This window comes from Poecilia reticulata, chromosome 6, assembly GCF_904066995.2.
Source record: "Poecilia reticulata chromosome 6, P_reticulata-male-v2, whole genome shotgun sequence".
Classification (NCBI taxonomy): Eukaryota; Metazoa; Chordata; class Actinopteri; order Cyprinodontiformes; family Poeciliidae; genus Poecilia; species Poecilia reticulata.
In genome coordinates, this window is record NC_088835.1 from 5,255,171 (window position 1) to 5,274,871 (window position 19,701).

General features: G+C 40.5%; 1 protein-coding gene across 1 annotated transcript in view; it reads right to left on the reverse strand.

Annotated features, from left to right (window-relative positions):
• lrrk2 (leucine-rich repeat kinase 2) overlaps positions 1-19,307 on the reverse strand; it is a 39,060-nt gene extending 19,753 nt beyond the window's left edge. Inside the window, exons 1-20 of the mRNA XM_008410860.3 lie at positions 18,649-19,307; positions 16,992-17,077; positions 16,501-16,610; positions 14,243-14,331; positions 12,874-13,008; positions 12,476-12,610; positions 10,882-11,013; positions 10,240-10,359; positions 9,534-9,682; positions 9,376-9,455; positions 9,187-9,293; positions 8,219-8,348; positions 5,095-5,219; positions 2,903-3,030; positions 2,633-2,777; positions 1,920-2,059; positions 1,447-1,572; positions 734-904; positions 369-630; positions 55-243 (exon numbers count right to left, since the gene is read on the reverse strand). Coding sequence (XP_008409082.1) covers positions 55-243; positions 369-630; positions 734-904; positions 1,447-1,572; positions 1,920-2,059; positions 2,633-2,777; positions 2,903-3,030; positions 5,095-5,219; positions 8,219-8,348; positions 9,187-9,293; positions 9,376-9,455; positions 9,534-9,682; positions 10,240-10,359; positions 10,882-11,013; positions 12,476-12,610; positions 12,874-13,008; positions 14,243-14,331; positions 16,501-16,610; positions 16,992-17,077; positions 18,649-18,784 — 2,695 coding nt within the window. The 5' untranslated portion in view covers positions 18,785-19,307. The remainder of the gene's footprint in view (positions 1-54; positions 244-368; positions 631-733; positions 905-1,446; positions 1,573-1,919; positions 2,060-2,632; positions 2,778-2,902; positions 3,031-5,094; positions 5,220-8,218; positions 8,349-9,186; positions 9,294-9,375; positions 9,456-9,533; positions 9,683-10,239; positions 10,360-10,881; positions 11,014-12,475; positions 12,611-12,873; positions 13,009-14,242; positions 14,332-16,500; positions 16,611-16,991; positions 17,078-18,648) is intronic.
• Positions 19,308-19,701: the final 394 nt, after the last annotated feature.

Sequence of the window (19,701 nt, forward strand, 5' to 3'; positions counted from 1 at the left end):
AGTTATCTTTATGTGATACAGAGAAACAAAAAAGCAGAAGCAGAAGGAATTTACCATCACTCTCTATTTCATCATTCATAAACAAGTTGTCATCCATCGACACAGTGCTGAAGCTGGAGTCATCGCTCTCATCTGAAATGTAGCCGGAAGTCAGACACTGGTCTGACATGGGTCTGGAAAAGCCGCCAACGCTCTTGGACCTCTGCAGGGACTGAATGTACCTGGCCAAACTCACACCTTTACCTATAAGAGTGACAACAGAACAAGCATATAGAAGCTGTACTGCTAATTTCAACAATATAATCATTTTTCAAAGCTGTGAGATAACAGGAAGCACCACTAAGACAGAATCTGCGAATGCTTCTCACTGCTGTATCGCAGACTGTATGCCCTGCCCCGTTCGGCCAGCAGGGGGCTCAGCCAAGCGGCGTCCAATCTGCCCAGTCTGAAGCCTCCCAGACAGAGGGCGCTGTTGTTGAAGTCCAGACCGAGCCGGCCGAGCAGCAGGATGATGATGGGCCCGTCAGCCCTCTTCACGCTCACAGCCAGAGCCCTGCGGAGCTGCTGCTCCGGAGTGCCTCTGCTCAGCAGGAGCTCCACCAGCTCCAGAGGACCTCCTTTCTCACACACCTCAAAAATTCATAAAACCGCATCATCACCACATATTACATCTATCAAAACTGACCAGAACCTACGGAAAAACAGTTTTATGTTAACATTTTCAGGGGCTAACCTGATAGATGAGAGACTCTGTTTTTGCCTTCCTGTTGATGTCGGCGCCCAGCTCGATGAGGCACTCTGCCATCAGCGTGTTGCCGTCCATGCAGGCTTTTTCCAGCATGCTGTAGTGTAGCTCCGAGTCGTTCCACATTTTGGACAAAGCCAGACACACAGCTTTTTGCAGCTGGTGGGAGACAAAAAGACAGTCATGGGTAGAAGAAGGAACTTGTTTCAGCTACATAGGGTTTTATGGCTTTGCGGTAAAGATGCCCAGCCGTTGTTTTATTGGAGGTTTTACTCTACAACGTCATCTCACAATACAACACAAACTGCCTAAGGGAAGGCATTTGGGTCAAGCTTGCAGCATTCACCTGATTTATGAGAAACACAACAAACTGCTGCATGGAAGGAAAAAGAAGGAGGATAAGATTTTGAGTAAAAAGTTCATGAGGAAGTAACTGCATATTGCTAAAGTTTGGATTGACGGTTCACGTTCAAACTCTAAACAAACTGCTCGGAAGTTTGTTTGGAACCACACAGACACCGTTTGGAGTAGGTGATCTCTTAACGTAGTACTGTAATAAAGCAATTGCTTTAACACAAACAAACCACACTTATTGTGAAATGAACCAAAGTTTGTTTCGAATGTACGGTACTAAATACCTCAGGCGTGGGAAAAAAAACCCTATGACACTGCACTCAAAACATAGCTGTACATAAACTTACTGGGCTGACGCTCTGCTCCCTCCCCTCCATAAGGTGCTGGAAGATCTGCCTGTCAAAGTCTTCTCTTTGCAGTTCAGCTGCTGCCCCCGAGCAGGCGTCCAGCATCCGCAGGGCCACCTGAAAACACTGGAAGAGCCACATTTTTGGTCTGGTCTCCGTTCACACATGCATTCGAATCTCATCAGAGTTCACCTCAACCAACCCGAGGCCAAGTTTTGTAGGCGGACCAGAGTTCGCTTTTTTGGTCCACATCTCCCCAAGAGCGTCAGTAACTGCATTTCCATTACAAATGTATGCAAAACTTTGTTAACATTCAGCTCATGTCAATCGTCATCTAATATTCAATAATATATAGAGTTTGATTCCTTCCTGCATTGAACCCTAATTCATTAAGACCTATTGTACATTTTATTTGAGCGTTTCAGTTACCAGACAGCTAATTAACATGATGTCTATTGATCTAAATGGCTCACCTTCAGCACCATCTCAGAGTCTTCTTTGTACTGACTTAGGGAGGCGACCACAACGGAGGCCAGGACTGGTACAATCATCCTGGAGAGCTTCTTCTTCATCACGAGGTAGTTAAGCAGGGTTAGACCCCAATAGTGTATGTCTGGGAGGAATTGGAAACATCAGAATTAATCTTATAACAGCTTCCTTTAGTTATCCTCTCCTAGTTGGAAGGCTTCATAAACAGAATTAATGAGGAGCTTAGAGACTAGTTGTTGACCATTTACTGGATTTATCTAGCATGTAGCAAGCTGAAGAGCTCGCGGTTGACAATGAAAATAAGCAACACTTCTGTTTAAACATAGTTTAAAACGTCACTCTTACTCCTACCTTCCAGTGCTAAGATTTGATTAGCCAGAACTATTTTCTGGCTATGTATGAACTGAAAAAAAAAAAACATAGACTGTTATTCATAGTTACTAGAGAGAAGTATTAGTTAGCTAATACAAGACCAGAAATTAGAAATCTGCTTGCAAAAAAATACAAAAACCAGAGTAAATCCAACTGTGTATCAAAACCTTCACAGACCTGTCCATGACTATAGAATTAGTACAATTTATCTTAGTTTGTGGTGTCAAGTTAATAATGATTTTTTTTCTTTTAAAATGCATTTTAAACCATGACAAAAGTTTGTTTTAGTTCATTCTGACTGATTTTGTCAAAGGCAATGATATACCTCGATCCTTTGGGAACGCATGTAGTGTATGAAGTACGGTGTCTATCGCCCCCTGCTGGCACATCAGATCCACTGCACCTGAGCAATCAGCCAGGGATGATAGCACCTTCAGGCCGCACTGCTGTATCGCGGGTCTGCTGATAAACTACACACACATACACACACAAAGAAATAAATACTTATTCCAAGTACTAAGTAAATGCTTGATTTAAAAATGTAAAAAATATTGAGAATATTCCGAGAATAATGAGAGAAAATTATGCTGCACACCCTGTTGAGGGCTTCCAGGTAGAGTGTGTGAGCCCCTTCCACCACACACTGGTTCTTCAGGACTCTCAGCGACACGTCGGCCATGTCGGGATCCGCAATGGAGGAACCGTTCTCCCTTAAACTCCTGTCTGGGAATTCCCAAACAGTAAGGAAACAAGTTCAGACAAAATAAAGGCAAGAAAACATACAAAGTCAGAGGGAGAGAAAAAAACTCACTGTGCTCAATGACTAATCTAATTAAAACAGCACTGTGGATGGCTTTCTTAAGCAGAGGCAGAGAAAAACAAAGCTGCAGCACTGAATCAGCTTTGCATTCCTCCTCCAAACAGAGACCATGCTGTAAAAGCATGTTTCTGATGTTTTTACAGCAAAAGAAACATGTACAGAGACTTCTTTTGTCTTATTTGCAGAAAAATAAAAGCATAAAGCAGCTTTCAAGAGCACAAAATATCACACATTCATTATATCCTCTTAAGACTGAGTGACCTGATCCTGGTCCATGTTTAGTGTATGTTGTGTCTTTGGACTATATTAAGACCATTTTCATGAAATACAACTATCAGAATTGCAGTTAAGACATGCTATATACAAAATTGTAGAAATCCAGAAAACAAAACATAGCGTTCTCCATTTAAAAAAGTGCATCTTACAATCTATCCTTCCACACATGGACATGAAAAAAAAACATTGCCATTTATATGGATTTAGTGGCTGTCATTTCAGTATTTAGTAATTTGGATATTTGCTCCTTTTTATCTAATTGTTTCATTGCTTTGTTTTATATTACAACAACAATACAGTTGTGTTGGGATGGGCAACAACCATTCATCCATTTTCTTCCGCTTATCCGGGGTCGGGTCGCGGGGGCAGCAGCTTCAGAAGGGAGGCCCAGACTTCCCTCTCCCCAGACACTTCTTCCTCAACTGGCTCCTCAGGACGACCCCCCTGACCTGGAGAAGGACTCTCCAGGTCTCACTGTCATTGCCCAGATGAGCGTTGAAGTCCCCCAGTAGAACAAGGGAGTCCCCAGGAGGGGCACTCTCCAGTACCCCCTCTAAGGACTCCAAGAAGGGTGGGTAATCTGAACTGCCGTTTGGCCCGTAAGCACAAACAACAGTCAGAACCCGTCCCCCCACCTGTAGGCGGAGGGAGGCTACCCTCTCGTTCACCGGGGTGAACCCCAACGTACAGGCGCCCAAATGGGGGGCAACAAGTATGCCCACTCCAGCCCGGCGCCTCTCACCGTGGGCAACTCTCTTCACCCGAGTGTCCAAGACATACGGCCGCAAATCCGATGAGACGATGACAAAGTCAATCATCGAACTGCGGCCTAGGGCATCCTGGTGCCAAGTGCACATATGGACGCCCTTATGCCTGAACATGGTGTTCGTGATGGACAGTCCGTGACGAGCACAGAAGTCCAACAACAGAATACCGCTTGGGTTCAGATCGGGGGGGCCGTTCCTCCCAACCCACGCCCCAAGAGCCAGCTTCTGCAGCCGAGGATCAGACCGCCAGGGTCCCCTCCCTCGGCTGCCGCCCATAGCACAATGCACCCGACCCTTTTGGTCCCTCGGACAGGTGGTGAGCCCATCGGAAGGGGGACCCACGTCTCCTCTTCGGGCTGAGCCCGGCCGGGCTCCGTGGGTAAAAGCCCGGCCACCAGGCGCTCGCCATCGTGCCCCACCTCCAGGCCTGGCTCCAGAGTGGGGCCCCGGTGACCCGCATCCGGGCGAGGGAAAACGAAGTCCAAAGTTTGTGTTCATCATAAGGGATGTTGGGATGGGCAACAGTTGCTGTTAAATTAGTTGTTGGTGCAATTTTATCGTAATTTTTTAGTACAGCTGTCTCATTTAAGTTCTTTGAGAGAGCGAACTTGCATTATCTCATTATCAATATATTGCTTGAAAATTGGTCTCAAAACAACATTATTGTTTATCGCAATCATTTCTGGGACAATTCATCATCCAGTAAAATTTGTTAGTGTGACAGGCCTAGTCTCATTTTCCTGAAATTTGACTACGCTGTGATGTCCTGTATTTTTGTAATGAGTTTGTACATTTTGCTGTGGTTGTCCCACCAACAGCAATAAATTTCCCTTAGGGAACAATAAAGTATATCTTACCTTATCGGATAATCTTTAAAGTAGCACCTGAGCAGTGGAAAAACCTGCCAGCAGAGTGGCAGCTTACCTGGGCAGAGGAAGATCAGACTGGCCTCCAGGGCTGCCAGCTGGACCTCCGATTGGAAGTTGTGGCTCTTCATGGTGGCGAGGATCTGACTCATGGCCATGTTCAGTTCATCCAAGCTGGCCGTCCTACAAACACAAGGACAGTTTTCACTAACAAACCAATCAGAACTCATGGAAACTCTACACCCGGCACACAATTCCGATCCTCCGCAAATGTCAATGCAATTAACAAACTGCACAGATAAAACGTAACGAAAAGTAAAAATAGAAAATGTTTACTTGTTTAATTCTATTCAGAAATATTTTATTTAACAGCCACTTTGAGAAACACAGGTGAATGACTGATTTTTGTTCGTTATGATTGTTTCTGTTACCACTGAGGATGTTTGTATAAGCAAATCTTCTATGAAACTTTTACATTATTATTTTAAGACGAGCGCTGACCTGGCCGTTTTATTTTTTGTTAATTGTTAAGATTATTTTTGTTCTGAAACTAAGAAAAAACTTTTTATACCAACAGGAAGTGAGATGTTGTACCTCATATCAGTGTTGTGGTCAAGACCACCTAACCCAAGACCAAGACAAGACCAAGACCAGAGTGTATCGAGACCGAGACAAGACCAAGACTTTTAGGGTCCGAGACAAAGTCAAGACCAAGACCGAGGGAAGTCGAGACCAAGTCAAGACCAGCGGCCCGCGCTACATGACATGATAAAATTTAAAATATAATCAAAACTGCTTCTCAAATTGATCTGAAAGATCCATATTCCCATAAAAACACGTAGATATTAAATACTTAATACATTTTACCCATATTAAATATTCCATCTTTGTGCTACAATCAGTGGTGGTCTCGTGCCAGCCCTACAAAGATATCGCCCTGGGCGTTTGCCCATATTGCTCATGTCAGAAACCACCACTGTCTACATCATTAAACATAGCAATTGAGGCAATGCCCTGATGGTAAATAAGGCTCAACTATAAACACTGACCTAGGAGCAACAAGCAAGAAGTAACCAAGCCCAAGACACTTATCATGACTGTTCTCGCCCTCTCTTCTGCTACATGAAGCCAGGCAGTCTGACACCATGGCACACATTACAGCTGCCACTTTGAAAGAAAACAATCAAAGAGCAATTTGCATGCTCTTTCGTTCTTGTGCTTTAGTTATTTGTTAATTTGAAAAATATCAAAGTACATAATTAAATAAAAATAATGATAGCAACTTCAGTGTACACAAAGCATTACAAGAACAAAAAACTGGTGTTCTGTCAGGTCAGATCGTCATACGCTTAGCACAAACTCACGGCTATATCTGTCAGACACGTCATTACCATAAGATTTCATTTAATCAGCAACATAGAATCATGACGTAGATCGTCATACACTTTGTTATTAACAGTTGTATGGCATCCTGACTTAGTGGTTAAGTAGGTTAATGAGTTTTACACGGGCGTGTGTTGTAGCTGACTCCAGCTGCAACCAGACCCTGCTTTAAATACACTTTGAAACCACGACAATGCATGTATATCTATACAGTTATCATTGGAAACAATTTAATGACTTATTTTCGTCATAACTTGTTGTGTATGGTGAACTGACAACTCCTCTGACGGTCGGACTTCTTAATGCGCATGCAAGCATGGTACTCACTGCATGTATGCTATTCTGACAGCGTATGGTAATCTGATAGAACAACAGCTCTCAGTGACACGCCAGTCCTATTTTCTAAGTAAAGAGCCGTTCAGAAGAATCGGACTGTTTCTGAATGTCACATCACTATATTGCAGACTTTTGGACACAGCGTTGTCCCATATTTGCGACAAGTCAGTCAACACCTTCACACAATAATTCAGCGCAGTGAGTGACTTTTTTTCATCACAAATGCTTATGTGTCTCTATACAACTAGCTTTGCTAACATCACGTCAACGTAGCTTATCTTTCTTTGAGCTACTTCTCTAAGTGACGAAAAAAGTTAGACGTTGTCCCCACTGTCTGTGAAAGTGAAGTGATGCCGAGTTAGCTGTAGCATCGGATCTTATGATTTATGCAGCGCTATTCTATTACTGACGATTAGACAGACATCTTCTGCCGCTCAGAGAATACCACTGCGCATGTGTTGGAGCGCCACGTGCGAGTGAAAGGTGGGGAGGGGCAGGGGGAGTAACAGAAACATGTAATTGCTTGGATTTTAATCAGTGCGTTTTGCATCCACCGTAAACAAAGATGTTAACAAATAAACTGGATAGTATGCTGCATGTTTAGTCATATTTTCACAGTTGCGGTCTCGACTGGTCTTGAAATAAAATGCCAAGTCCTCAGCGCCAGAGACCGAGACAAGACCAAGACCAAATGCGGTCGAGTCCGAGACGAGACCGAGACCAACAAAAATGCTCTTGAGATCGGTCTCGAGACCAAGACTGATCTTGAGTACTACAACACTGCCTCATATTGCTCTTTAGTGGAATCTGTTCTTTGGTTGTCAATTTAATAAACATAAATTTGGTGTACTGATGTATTTTTTTCATCACAAAAATTGGCTAAGCAAAGAAATGAGCTCTATTTCTTTATTTTAAATAATAGTTCATTATTTTAAAAAAGGGAGACAGACACGAACTCTTGATCTTGTAAAATGTTACACAAAGTTTCAGTCACAGACCTTCAACAAGGAAACAGTCCAAGGATAAAATGTCTGACCAATCACATCATCAAAACGTACAAAATTATAGATGCCAATTTAAAATCAAATCCCATTACCTTATAATTGTATAATTTCAAATCAACTTTAAACTTTCCTAATAATATTACATAAGCAATATTATTATGTATACATAAGGAATATTATAATAGACCCCAATGTAAAAGATAACATTTTATAAACAATCTTTCAAAAATAATTGAACACTAAAAACAATTTCAAACAGCAGGCTAACCCATCTTTATGGCTTTTTATTTATTATAATTGTTTTTTGAAAGCACTGATATTTCAAAGTCTGATCCTGAACTCTTCCACCTAAGAACAATGACTTTACTCAAACATTGTAAGGCTTTTTTTTATGCATTTCCTTTTAAACTTTGGCTTTTGGTAATATTTCTAAAAAACGGAATATTTTTGGGTCCAAACCTTCCGTGGAAAAGCAGCTTTAACAACTTGCAGGCGCTGATGGAAACTTCTGCTGAGCTTGCATGTCTCTTCATCATCTCTACCAAATTGACATGGAGGCCACCAGACAACAGCAAGAAGCTCATTTTACCTGCAAGCAAAGCGGACAGTTTCTATTGAAGTAGCCGAAGTAGCAACTGGTTTTGAAGTCTTTCGCCAAAGATTGAAGATAAAAACCAAATGAGGCAGATGTGGCGAGCTGAGTCAAAAAGCAAATCTTTGAATTTACTGGTCTGTCTACATTCTGGACTTCCCCTGTGGAAGGAAGTGATTTTGCATTCCTCGAGGGCCAGAGTCCTAAAATACTGAGGAGTGTCCTTTGTCTTACACATTTGAATTAAATGATGAAACTGCCTAACTAGCATGTAGTCAAGCACTGCAGAGCTCAGCTCATGAGCTAATATTAGAGTCTTGTTTGCTGAAGCAGAGAGACATCTGGTAGTTGCAGGAAACTGGGCCTTGAGTAATGTAGTTTGAGTCCATTGTACCATTTGAGAGCATTAAATATGGACTATAACCCAAAAATATGAGATCCCAGATACGATGCTGGCACACAAAAATGCCCTGAGGTCGTCTATAGCTAGTCTTCAGATTAGCTCAAGGCCAGTGGAGAGAGCTTAATGTCCTTAATCTGACCTTCACATTTCACCAATACAAACCAAACCTCTACTCCCTGACCATTTTCTCTCTTGTTAACATGGACTCAGCAACACTTTGCCATATCTCCATGGTTTGACTCATTGACTCAATGCCTCTGTACTTAGTCACCCTGGAGTCTTTTTGTTGTTGTTGTTTTAAGTAATAACTAAAACTTGATATTTGATCCCAATAATATATACTGCATATATAATGTGAATGTCTGTAAGTATGCAACAACTAGATGCATACCTCAGCACATACGGAGTAAATATGTGTTTCTGAAGACTCACTGTTGTTGGTAATGAGCGTGGCGATGGCACTGGTAGCAGCAATGAACACACTGGAAGAGGAGGAGTGAACCAGCATGGCAGCCATTAACTGTCTGTGAACGGGAGTCCTGGAAAAACAGTCATCGAGCTTCCATGAAACAGTGTTTAACTCATTCAGAAGGCTTTTTTCCCCTTTAAACTTCTACATACCTGTCCTCCTGCTCCTCTTCTGATGGGTTAACTTGGGCTCCATGCAGTAACAGACTGTGAATGGCCCAGCTCGCAGCTTCCTGAGATGGGAAAAATCTAGTTAAATGGTTACTTTAAGAGTTTCTAAAGTGCCAGCGGCTAGGAGCTGCAGGACTGACCTGAACAGTCGGCTCAGCTGCATGGAGGTCCAGCGCCGTGCAGCAGTCCTCCATCCAGTCAAGGCCCAGGTCCTCCACCTCCTCTGGGCCCCTCTCCTCTTCCTTTTGCCCTTCCTCCGCCACCGCTTTGCTCTGCACGATGGTTGCAGCTGCAGTGTGGCAAGCGGATAACACAATGCAATACATCCATTAAGAAAAAGCAGAAGAAATATCATCTTGTTTAGATGTATGCAACACCAGCTGTGTTTCCATTACAAATGTGTGCAAAACTTTATCATAAATTCCGCCGATGTAAAAAAAACAAAAAAACACAACTTTGCAATTGCGCCGTCATCCTCTAACTACTTCCTGTAGCCGTCTTCTCTGTGGTCTGCAACAGTGGCAACATCCAGTTTACGATTATGTGATGCAAATAAAAAAAGTGTTTCCATTACAGTTTTGTGAAATAAACCAATTCTAAATAAATAAACCAACAAAAAAAAAATCAAACTTGTCCTAGCGCAAAAACATTTGATCAAAAATCAAGCTTTTTTTTGTATTATTATCGTGTTGCCATTAAATACATTTATTTCCAATATATCAAACTGTGCATTTCTGTCACCAATGGAAACTCGACTATTTTCAGTAACGTTTTTCTACTACGTTGTGTCGACTAACTTCCAGGACGTTATTGACTCAAGCCCAACTTGTGAAGGTGTGTGCTCACTAAGTTCAGCCAGGCAGGAGAGAGCAGCAGCTTGCAGGACAGGGTTGTTGGGAAAACTCTGACAGGCTCTCCGAGCGACTCTCTGGACGCCGTTCTGTACCAGGATGTTGTAGAAGCTCTCTGCAGGAAAATGAAAGAAGAAAAAAAAAGTCAGCTGAGTTACACAGAAGCTTCTCTTAACCTTATCAGCTTTAAATAGCACATTAGCTTATCAAAGTGGATCAAATTCAAGCAGAAGTGTATTGATTTCACAAGCAATGTTATCTTCATCTGTCAATATGTGAGCAGATACTGCAGTTATTTATTGAAAGGAATCTCAATGATTGCTTAGCTGTTTTACTCTGGTTTCCTTTCTTAGTGTATGCAAACTTCTGAATTTGAATCAAATTAGAGAAAAACAGCTCTATACCGAATAGAAATAATTTTAGTGATCTGAACTAGAAATGTTCATCTGATTTGATCTTAGTTCAAGTGTCTTTTTCATGAGTTATCTTATTGAAACTCATAAAAAATATAACATTTTTGGATAGAGGCAAACCACTTACAAACAAATATGAAATGAAATCAGACTATTACTGAAGAGGAGGAGGAGGATTAGAACAGGACAAACATCATGTCTTCCTCCTGAGTTGGAGCTCTGACCTGATGTGAACCTCCTGAACAGCAGGCAGGCCGTCTCCTGCAGCTCCTCCACGCCAAGGAAGGCATCCATGGCCGCGATGATGACAGTGTAACACTGAGTGCCTCTCGACATCAACACCTCCACGTTACTGCCTGCAGGAGAAAAGCATGTCGACCTCATCATGAGATTTTGGTCATGCAAGGCAGAGCTGATACGTCTAAGAAAGCATTTCTTCACAAACTAATGAGGCATGGACAAAGACAGTAAAAACAAAAATAGAAATGTGGTAATTTCCCCATGATTTTACATATTAAAATAAAAAATACCTCCGCTTCAGAGACGCACCAATCCAATAGTAATATCTGCATCGGTCCCAATATTTAAAAACATTATAGAACGGGTACCGTGACAATGTACCTGATCTATAAAGGCAGATCTATAATTCTTTGTTTTGTGCTCTGAGCCATGTCATGCTTTATTTATTTTACATTATGTTTACATGTTCTGGACAATCTGAAAGAAGGTTTGTAGCCATTTATATTTTCATGTTTGACAAAGGTAGTCAACTTATTGTTTTTGTCAGTTTCTTTATCATTTATTTTACCTTGGCTGTTCTACTCCTAATTACACTGACTGAACTAATTAAAGTTGTTTTTGACCAAGCTTGTGAAGCTATTGGTGTATTTTAGTACAGAGTCATCAAATACATTTATAATTCAGTACATTTATGTCTGTGTTTGAAAACACATTTTAAGTCAATTCAACTGTTTTTTTCTATCGGATCGGTATCGGCCGATATTAGACCTCAGATATCGGTATCGGAAGTGAAAAAAGTGGATCGGTGAATCCCTGCTCCTCTTTATTGATTTGATTTAATTCAGGGTTTACAGAAAATGTGGTTAATTATAGTTAATTTATTATTTAACAAAAGGTAGTGATTACTTTTACATACATAGTCAAGTTGTTAGACGAATGAAATTATCATTCATCTAAATCTTGGAAGACTTGATTTTGTGTTCATTCAAGATATCTTCATCCGCTGCTAAGACCAGTTTGACGATCTGAAACTTTTAATTGTGATTAAAATGAAAGCAAAACATAAAAATCTGTAAGTAATTTTACACCCTCTCTCTTTGGGTACTCCATAAATATAAACTTTGACAAGTCTGCAACGTAAAGCAGCACCTGTCAGAATTTGGACATGTTTGCGATTTCCACAAAATTATTTTATGTAAAAAGATAAGAAGAAAACTTCCTTGAAAAGGCCTTAAATCAGTTAGCTGGCAAATAAATGTCAAATAGCTTTTACAGGACTCACTCCTATTTTTTTTTTTGTTTGTTTTGTTTTGGGGGGGTTTTTTTGCCATGGGGGAATTTCTAAATAGATCTGTTTTCTGCAATGGGGCAGAATAACATCATTCATGTTACCATGCAGCCTAATTTACATCAGGACAGCCAAACAAGCTTTACAGGTTTACAGTGAAAATGTGCTCACAGCTGCTTAATGGCCTTTTAGAGATAAAAACCTCTTTCTTGTAAGATCAGTGTAACCCATGCTTCAATTCAGAGAACAACTCATAGAGTCAGACATTAGGGGATGTATTGGCGGCGTACCTGTGCGAGCTAAGGGCAGTAACACCTTCATGGCCTGAGTGAGAAGCTTAGGGCTGGCAGAGAACATCTGCAGAACTGAGAGAACCACAACATGGTCTTGGTTTTCCACAAACTCTCCCAGATGGTCGTCACTTACTATAAAGAGAAAAAAAAGGACAAGGAAGTTGTGATACAGCTAAGTAACATCAGTCCTCCACTACCAACTTTACAAAAACTGCTTTCTACTGGTATCCACTGTGCAATACAGCCAAACATTTCCACATTGGACATAGTTACAGAACTGTTGTGATTGGTTTCGATGTATGTAACTGAACCACCAGATTGTTTTATTTTCTTTTAAACAAGAACAAGTTTTTACTCTTCTAACACCATTAAACAAGAAAAGGTTGTCAGCCCACCTCTATCCAGCAGCAGCTGCAGAGCTATACAACCTTGGAGTTGAACTTCCTCGATGGTGGGAAATGTCTTCATCGCCTGCACAACCAAGCTAAACACGTCCTCTTCTTCTTCCAGCACCCGCAGAGGAATCGGATCTGTCCAAAATTGTAGGTAAACATGAATAAACAGAGAGAAATTAGAGAAACGAAACAACAGGATTAGAAAAGTTATTTAGAAATCGGTGTGTATGTTATGTTACAGAATCCTGGGTAAAGATAATAATATAATGCTGTGTCACATAAGGTTCAGTATTGGGAGCTAACAATTTTTTCATTGATTTAAAAGCTGATTGTATTAAAAGTCAAGGCAGTGCCTTAAGGTCAAAGGCTATGTGGGTTTTTTTGTCACTTTTGTATTGATTATATCAATGACCATGATTCATTTTAATTAAACATGTTATTATAATTAACATATTTAAATAAGCATGAGTGGAGTTATGGCACTTTCAAAACCTATACTGTATTGGATCTACATTTATTTTGTTCAGGGATAGAAATCAGATCAAGTTCAGGAATAAACACACTTATCCATGTCTCTATTGGCCTTGTTTTGTGCAAATTCATGTTGGAGCATATTATTATCCCCAGAATGTTTCCTTGATGTTGAAAGCCAGAACTTGTCCAAAATGTGTGGTCATGTTAAAGTTTCTTACTTGAAACTTACTACGAAACCAAGTCCAACTCCTGAAAATCCCACAACCAGTCGTGTGTACACTTTCACTAATCTGCTAATAGTGGAGCAAATTTTTCTTTTTGCGCTTTCGTGCATTTGCTGACTTTAAAAACCTTTGGCACACTTCACTTCCTCTAAAGGATTTTTTTTCCAGATATAAATAAAGCGTTAATACACTTGTCATTCTAGGGTAAGTACAAGTTGAATCAGTGTTAGTGCCAGCATTAGCTTCTGTCAAATATCATATTGGTGTAGTGCTTTAGCGTTAGCATGCCTAACATTTATGATTAAGGCTTTAGGGTTAGCACAACTATATTTTTAGTTAGCGGTGCCCACCACTGTCCAAACGTAATCCATCCTGGAACAAACATAACACAGTGATGTCAAAAAATTATTGTTGTCCTGGCAATTGCTAAGCCTACATTCATCCACAGAACTGATAGAGAGGTATAATCAATTTTTCCACTTTTACACGGTTTTAGAGTCCATGGAAGGCTTATTTTACACCACAGCATCAGACACGTCGAAATTTACACATCTGTCACCATGGAAGTGATTGAAATACTTGACCTTAATAATTTGGGTCAGTAAGCGAGTTATTTTGGTTATATAGTGCATGTATGCAGGAGTTCTTTCCTACACATAGACATAATGTACCTGATGTGAGCAGAAGCGCCAGGGCTCTGAGTCCAACAATGGTTACTTGATGGTCTGCAAGAAACTGCGATAAGGCCCTCAGGATATGCCTGAAAACAAAATCAGAATGAGAAATCGTGTTAACAGAGCCGCATGATGTTGGTGAAATCATGCAGCGGCAAAATTATTGGAGAAATTGTTTAATATAGGTATCTGCTGTGACAAATACAAATTGTTCTTAGTTCTCCCTTTTTCAGTTGTTCTTCCGACACACCCTTAGCATCTTGGGTATTGTAGCCCGAGCAAGACAAACACCAATTCTTACTGGCAAAATGGGAAAGACGAGAGAGCATACCGATCAAGTAAGGCAGTAAGTTAGGAAATAGCTTCATGCCTAAATGTAGTCATTTCTACTTTTGAAGCGATAAGAAAAAGGTTAAAACAATTGGGACATTAAGGAACAAGGCTGAACAAGCCGCTGATCTTATCCCGATACGATCAAAGTAAGCTCCATGGTAAGAGAAATAAAAATGTCTAAAAGGCACGTCTTTATCACGAGTGCAAATAACTGTGGAAGGTGTACTGTGAGAGGAAAATCCCCAACGGCAGATTGTATGTTTGGTCGTGTTGTTAAAATAATCTTGGGTAACTTGAAAACGGACAAAATTTGCATTATGTGAACTAATTATAAAATTCATAGATGGTTATTCAAAGCATGTAAACAAAGGAGAGGAAACCAATGGGTTCAATGTCTGAGGAAGGGAAGGGCAACATGTTTGCCCAGAGGGCTGCGATCTGTATAATACTGCATCATAATTATAGCGCCACATGTTGGACATTTGACTACGAACAGAAAAGTGTCATAGTTTGTCATCAGGCAATGTTTGTTTTGTTCACTTCCTGTGTTTTCATGACAGCTAGATTGCACATTTGTGGATGGTTGTCTGCTTTGTAAAATATCAATGTAGCTACACTTGAGTGGATTTCATTTCTTTTTATGTTGACGGAAGAGATTAAAGGTTCCTCACAATAAGAGGAGTGGAGTCAACTTTCCTTATTGTTAAAGCATTTTTCTCTCAGTGGCAGATGACAGGGCAGAGCAGACGCTAAACATTGTTAGCTAACAATGACCCACTGGTACATAACCTACTTGAATGATTTCATACTATTTGAACATTACTGGTATGCGGCATTTCATTATCTCTTGTCTATGCCTTTTCATACAGGACCGTTGATCAAGTATCATGAACCAGCTTTGGCTTTTATTTGCTCTCCTGCCCACTTTCGATGTTTTTTGTGGTTTAGCCAAAACAAGGTAAATACAGCTAGTTTCAAAAAGATAACTACTACATTACAGGGTTTTTTTTTTTCAAAACTGTTGTTGCACCATTCTGTGCACATTCTCTCATTTGCACTAAGGAAGTCCAAATTTGTCAATGTGACATTTCCCCCAAGCAATTTCTCATTTTAGTTATAACAAAGTATTGATTTTGATTGGCTGATCCGTACCTCACGAAGACTCCTCTGCCAGGAACTTTTGTCATCTTGGAAGATACAGACTAAATTGACCTCTCAAGAAAGCTTTTGACCGTCAAAGAAGCTGGACCTGACCCAGTTACAAGGCCTTCAGTGATCAACCTCTGTGGAATGCCGTTGTGTTGAACAATTCTTTACACTGTATGCTACAATAAGGCTACATACACACAGCAGGTATTGATGCTCAATTCAGATTTTTTGCTGAAATCCATTTTACAACCCCAAAGTGACTCACGTGCGCAACGGGAGCAGACAGTAACGTCATAAGATCATAACACAAAGGAAGATAAAAACAACAAAAAAAGGCATGTCTAATAGCAACTGCCTTTTGTGGAGTACTGACTGTACCTTCTAAGGAGAAGTGTGTCTACATACGATGTTGGAACTAAGAGAGGTGGGATGGTGAGGTGAAGCGCTTCATAGACACAGAATCCTTTCGTAATTCTTATAATTTTTCAGCCATTGTTTATGTCCGGGTTTATATTAGTTTGTCTGAAATTGTGTTCCTTTGACATTAGCGGAATATCGACAGAGATTTACGCACCTGTGTAATGGAAACGCAGCTAATATATGGGAGAAAATATCTCACTTGCATTAACGGTGCGAGTACATGGCAAACATTCCAGCCCACCAAACACAGGGACTATTGCACACACCGATGTTAAGATTGTGAGTTGAAATATTTTACAGATCTGTAAAAAGATATGAATCCCTAACCAATAAATAGGTTTGTCTTCACTTACTGGTGCACTGCCAGTACCTCCCAGTCCCTGCTGGCCTGCAGAGGTCTGCAAAGCTCCTCCAGCGTTTTCGGACGTATTTCAATGAGCCGGCACAGCAGTGACAAGCCCACCTGAGGTAACAACAGGTGAAAGAGGAATCATATCAGACAACTTTTTTTTTTCTCTAAATGACTAAAGTGGTTTCAGTTTCAGGACCTCTTGGGAAAGGCAGGCGAGTGTGTCACATCTGTGCTTATATTGTCTCACAATCATACTTTCAGTTTGCGTTGTACTGCATTTCTTAGCCTGGTAAGCAAAGGTACACCTGATGCCATAAATTGGCTGGATCAGACAGAGAAAAGTCGCTCACAGATTAGTCATTTTCTAACAGAGCCCACACCCTGTAAAGTAAGTTTGTAACTTCACATTTCTGTTGCTTTTTACACAAAAAAAACTGTCCAAACAGAAGCTAAAGGTGAAGCCGTTTGACAGGTCAAGATGTGAAGGGTTACCTCCTGGACTTTTTTGCTGTTTGCATAAGATGAAAGCACCACTGTGAGGGGAACATGGACATCTTTGTCTTCAAACAGGTCAGCTGCTGCAATAACATAGACATACAACAACAAAAATCATACCTGACAAGTTAGCTTTAAACACATGACTGCTTCTATTTTCAATGTGATTGGAAAGAGGTCACATTAAAAATAGAATTCAAATTTGAATTCCAAAAAAAGACCAGTGTTACAGCAAGAACAAGTCAAAGGAAGCAGTAATCTACTTGGGCAGGATTTTTATTGCAGCTTTTTAATTGTACTTAGCTTTAAGTGTGGGTGAGTTTAGCTTTTAAAACATCACATATTTTAAGAATAAACCTGGAAATGTTAAACATTATAGCGACAGAGATACAACACCCTCCGACTGAAATGCAGGATTGACAACAATCCTAAGGAATTTTGAATGAGGTTGGCATCTCCTTCAGCAGCTATGAGGTGAAGTATTTATAATTTAATGAGGTCATATACATTGTCAGGAACAAGAACGCCTGCACAGTTAGAAAAACTAAAATCTGACCTGAATTTGGAGTAAGCTTGCTGAAAACATGTTAAAACTTTCCCAAAATGACATAATGTGATTTGTTGGAAATGTGATTCTAATTGACAGTTTGCAAAATTTGCCTCTCAAATATCTTTCTTCTTGGGATCACATACACTGGTAATCAGCACACTGTGAAAACTCCTGTTTTTACTAAAGGTGGTCGTATTTGCTGATAATCATCTCATCAGGGAAACGTTACGTTTTCCCCCTGACTGTAAGAGTAAGTGGGTTAAAAGGTAACGCCGTTTTCTAATTCAGATTTTTCTGTGGTTTTTGTTGTTGGCAAATGGGATCTCCCCCCAGGGCAGCAAACTCTTGGGGGCGGTGGGGAGTGGTAAGAAAATGAAAGTAAAAATCCATGCCAGTTGTGTTCCAAACTAGTTTCCTATTGCTTGCTGCATTGACGATAAATGGGAAGTGTGCACCAACTGTAAAGCATTTTCTTAACATCCTGGTTGTTTCTGGTTGATTCCACTATATATTTTTTTTATGTCTATATATATATATATATATATATATATATATATATATATATATATATATATATACACTGCATTCAATAGTTGCTTTCTTGCACAGTGATTCTGAGTGAAGTTCAAATTCATTTCAAGTGAACAAAACTTGGTTGGGTTTCGCAGCTTCTAATTTATTGGCAAAAATAGGACTACTGCCATGTTTTACTTAGTATGATTTTTTTACATATATGTTAAAAAAAATACTGAGATTGATCCTTTATACTGCTCAACTATTTGCTTAAACATGGTTTGACAATAATCAAATATTTGTTCCACTTATTTAAAAAAAGATGAAGGGTTTAAGGATGCATAAGGATGCATAATTGGCATTCTGCCAATAAACCCCACTTCCTGTGATTTTTGTAACAATTGCATAAAGTTTACTACGCACTACATCTTACATCATGCAACAACTAACTGGACTGTAGGTTTTTGCATGGAGTCGTTACCGTTCAAAACATAACAAATGTCCTCAATCTACTGCAGCATGTATGCTTAAAGGTTTTCCTGTTTGTTACCAGTTTGGTGAACATGCAGGGAACAATGGGGGGTTTCCTACCATGTTCCGTTGCCGTCAGGGACCGCAGATCCTGCAGGATTTGGATCAGCGTGGACAGCTGCCTGTCCTCCTGCGGGCTTTTCAGCCGCACCAGCAGCTTCTTTAGCCTTCCTTCCAGCTCTTCTCTGTTAACCATGGTCTTTGAAGAGTTGTTTTCCTGCTGAAGGCTTGACGTGCATTTAGGTCAATCAGTGCACTCTCTCGCAGTGAGAACCGAGAACGTGTTCCGTGAGCCCAAGCTGGCTGTTACACCAAACTTCCCCGACAGCCACATGTATCATAACACCATATTATTATGTGTTACCTTGTTTGCGTAATATTACAGTAGCTACAGTAGAGCTACAACTTGTTATAGGGGGAAGCTGTCAGTGACGAGGAGTTTCGGTCCCAGCGTTGACATCAGATTCCTCTCATAACTTTCCTTCGCGTGTTCCCCATTTTTTGTCCAGTCGGACACGTTCCGGTGTTTCTGTGGGAGACGCCGCTGGTTCCTCTCTGACTGTTCCTGCTTCTCCACGGTCACATCATATGACTCGAGCGAGACAGAAAAAAAACTTCCCGTTTAGAGAAGAAGAGGCTGGAAAGGAAAGGGACACCGCGCGGCGGCGCAGCACGAGGGCGCAGCTGTCACACGGACACAAGTTTGGAACCAAGTTTGTCTCGTGAGGAATGTTTTGGAGCTATGGCAACATTGGCTGATAAGTGACACAACCCTAAAAATAGTCAACCTCTAAAACTTTTTTAATTTGTATGATAGTTTGCTAATTTATAAATACTCAACACTGATTTATGCCGTGTTCCATTGACAGCACTTCCCAATCTGCGTTACTCAAACACAAAGCAAATTAGTCTATGGTTGAAGAACAAGCGTTAGACATGTTTTTATATGTCTGAAAACATTTTTAATACAACATATATTTCGTTAATAATCCTGAATGAAGAGGGAAAACAAAATTTTCAACGTACTCTAATCTCACCGTCAAACGAGTTGGATTTTGCGGCGCATTCACAAGTTTTACGGTAATCAGAATGCGTCTCAGAATCCCTGCGTCA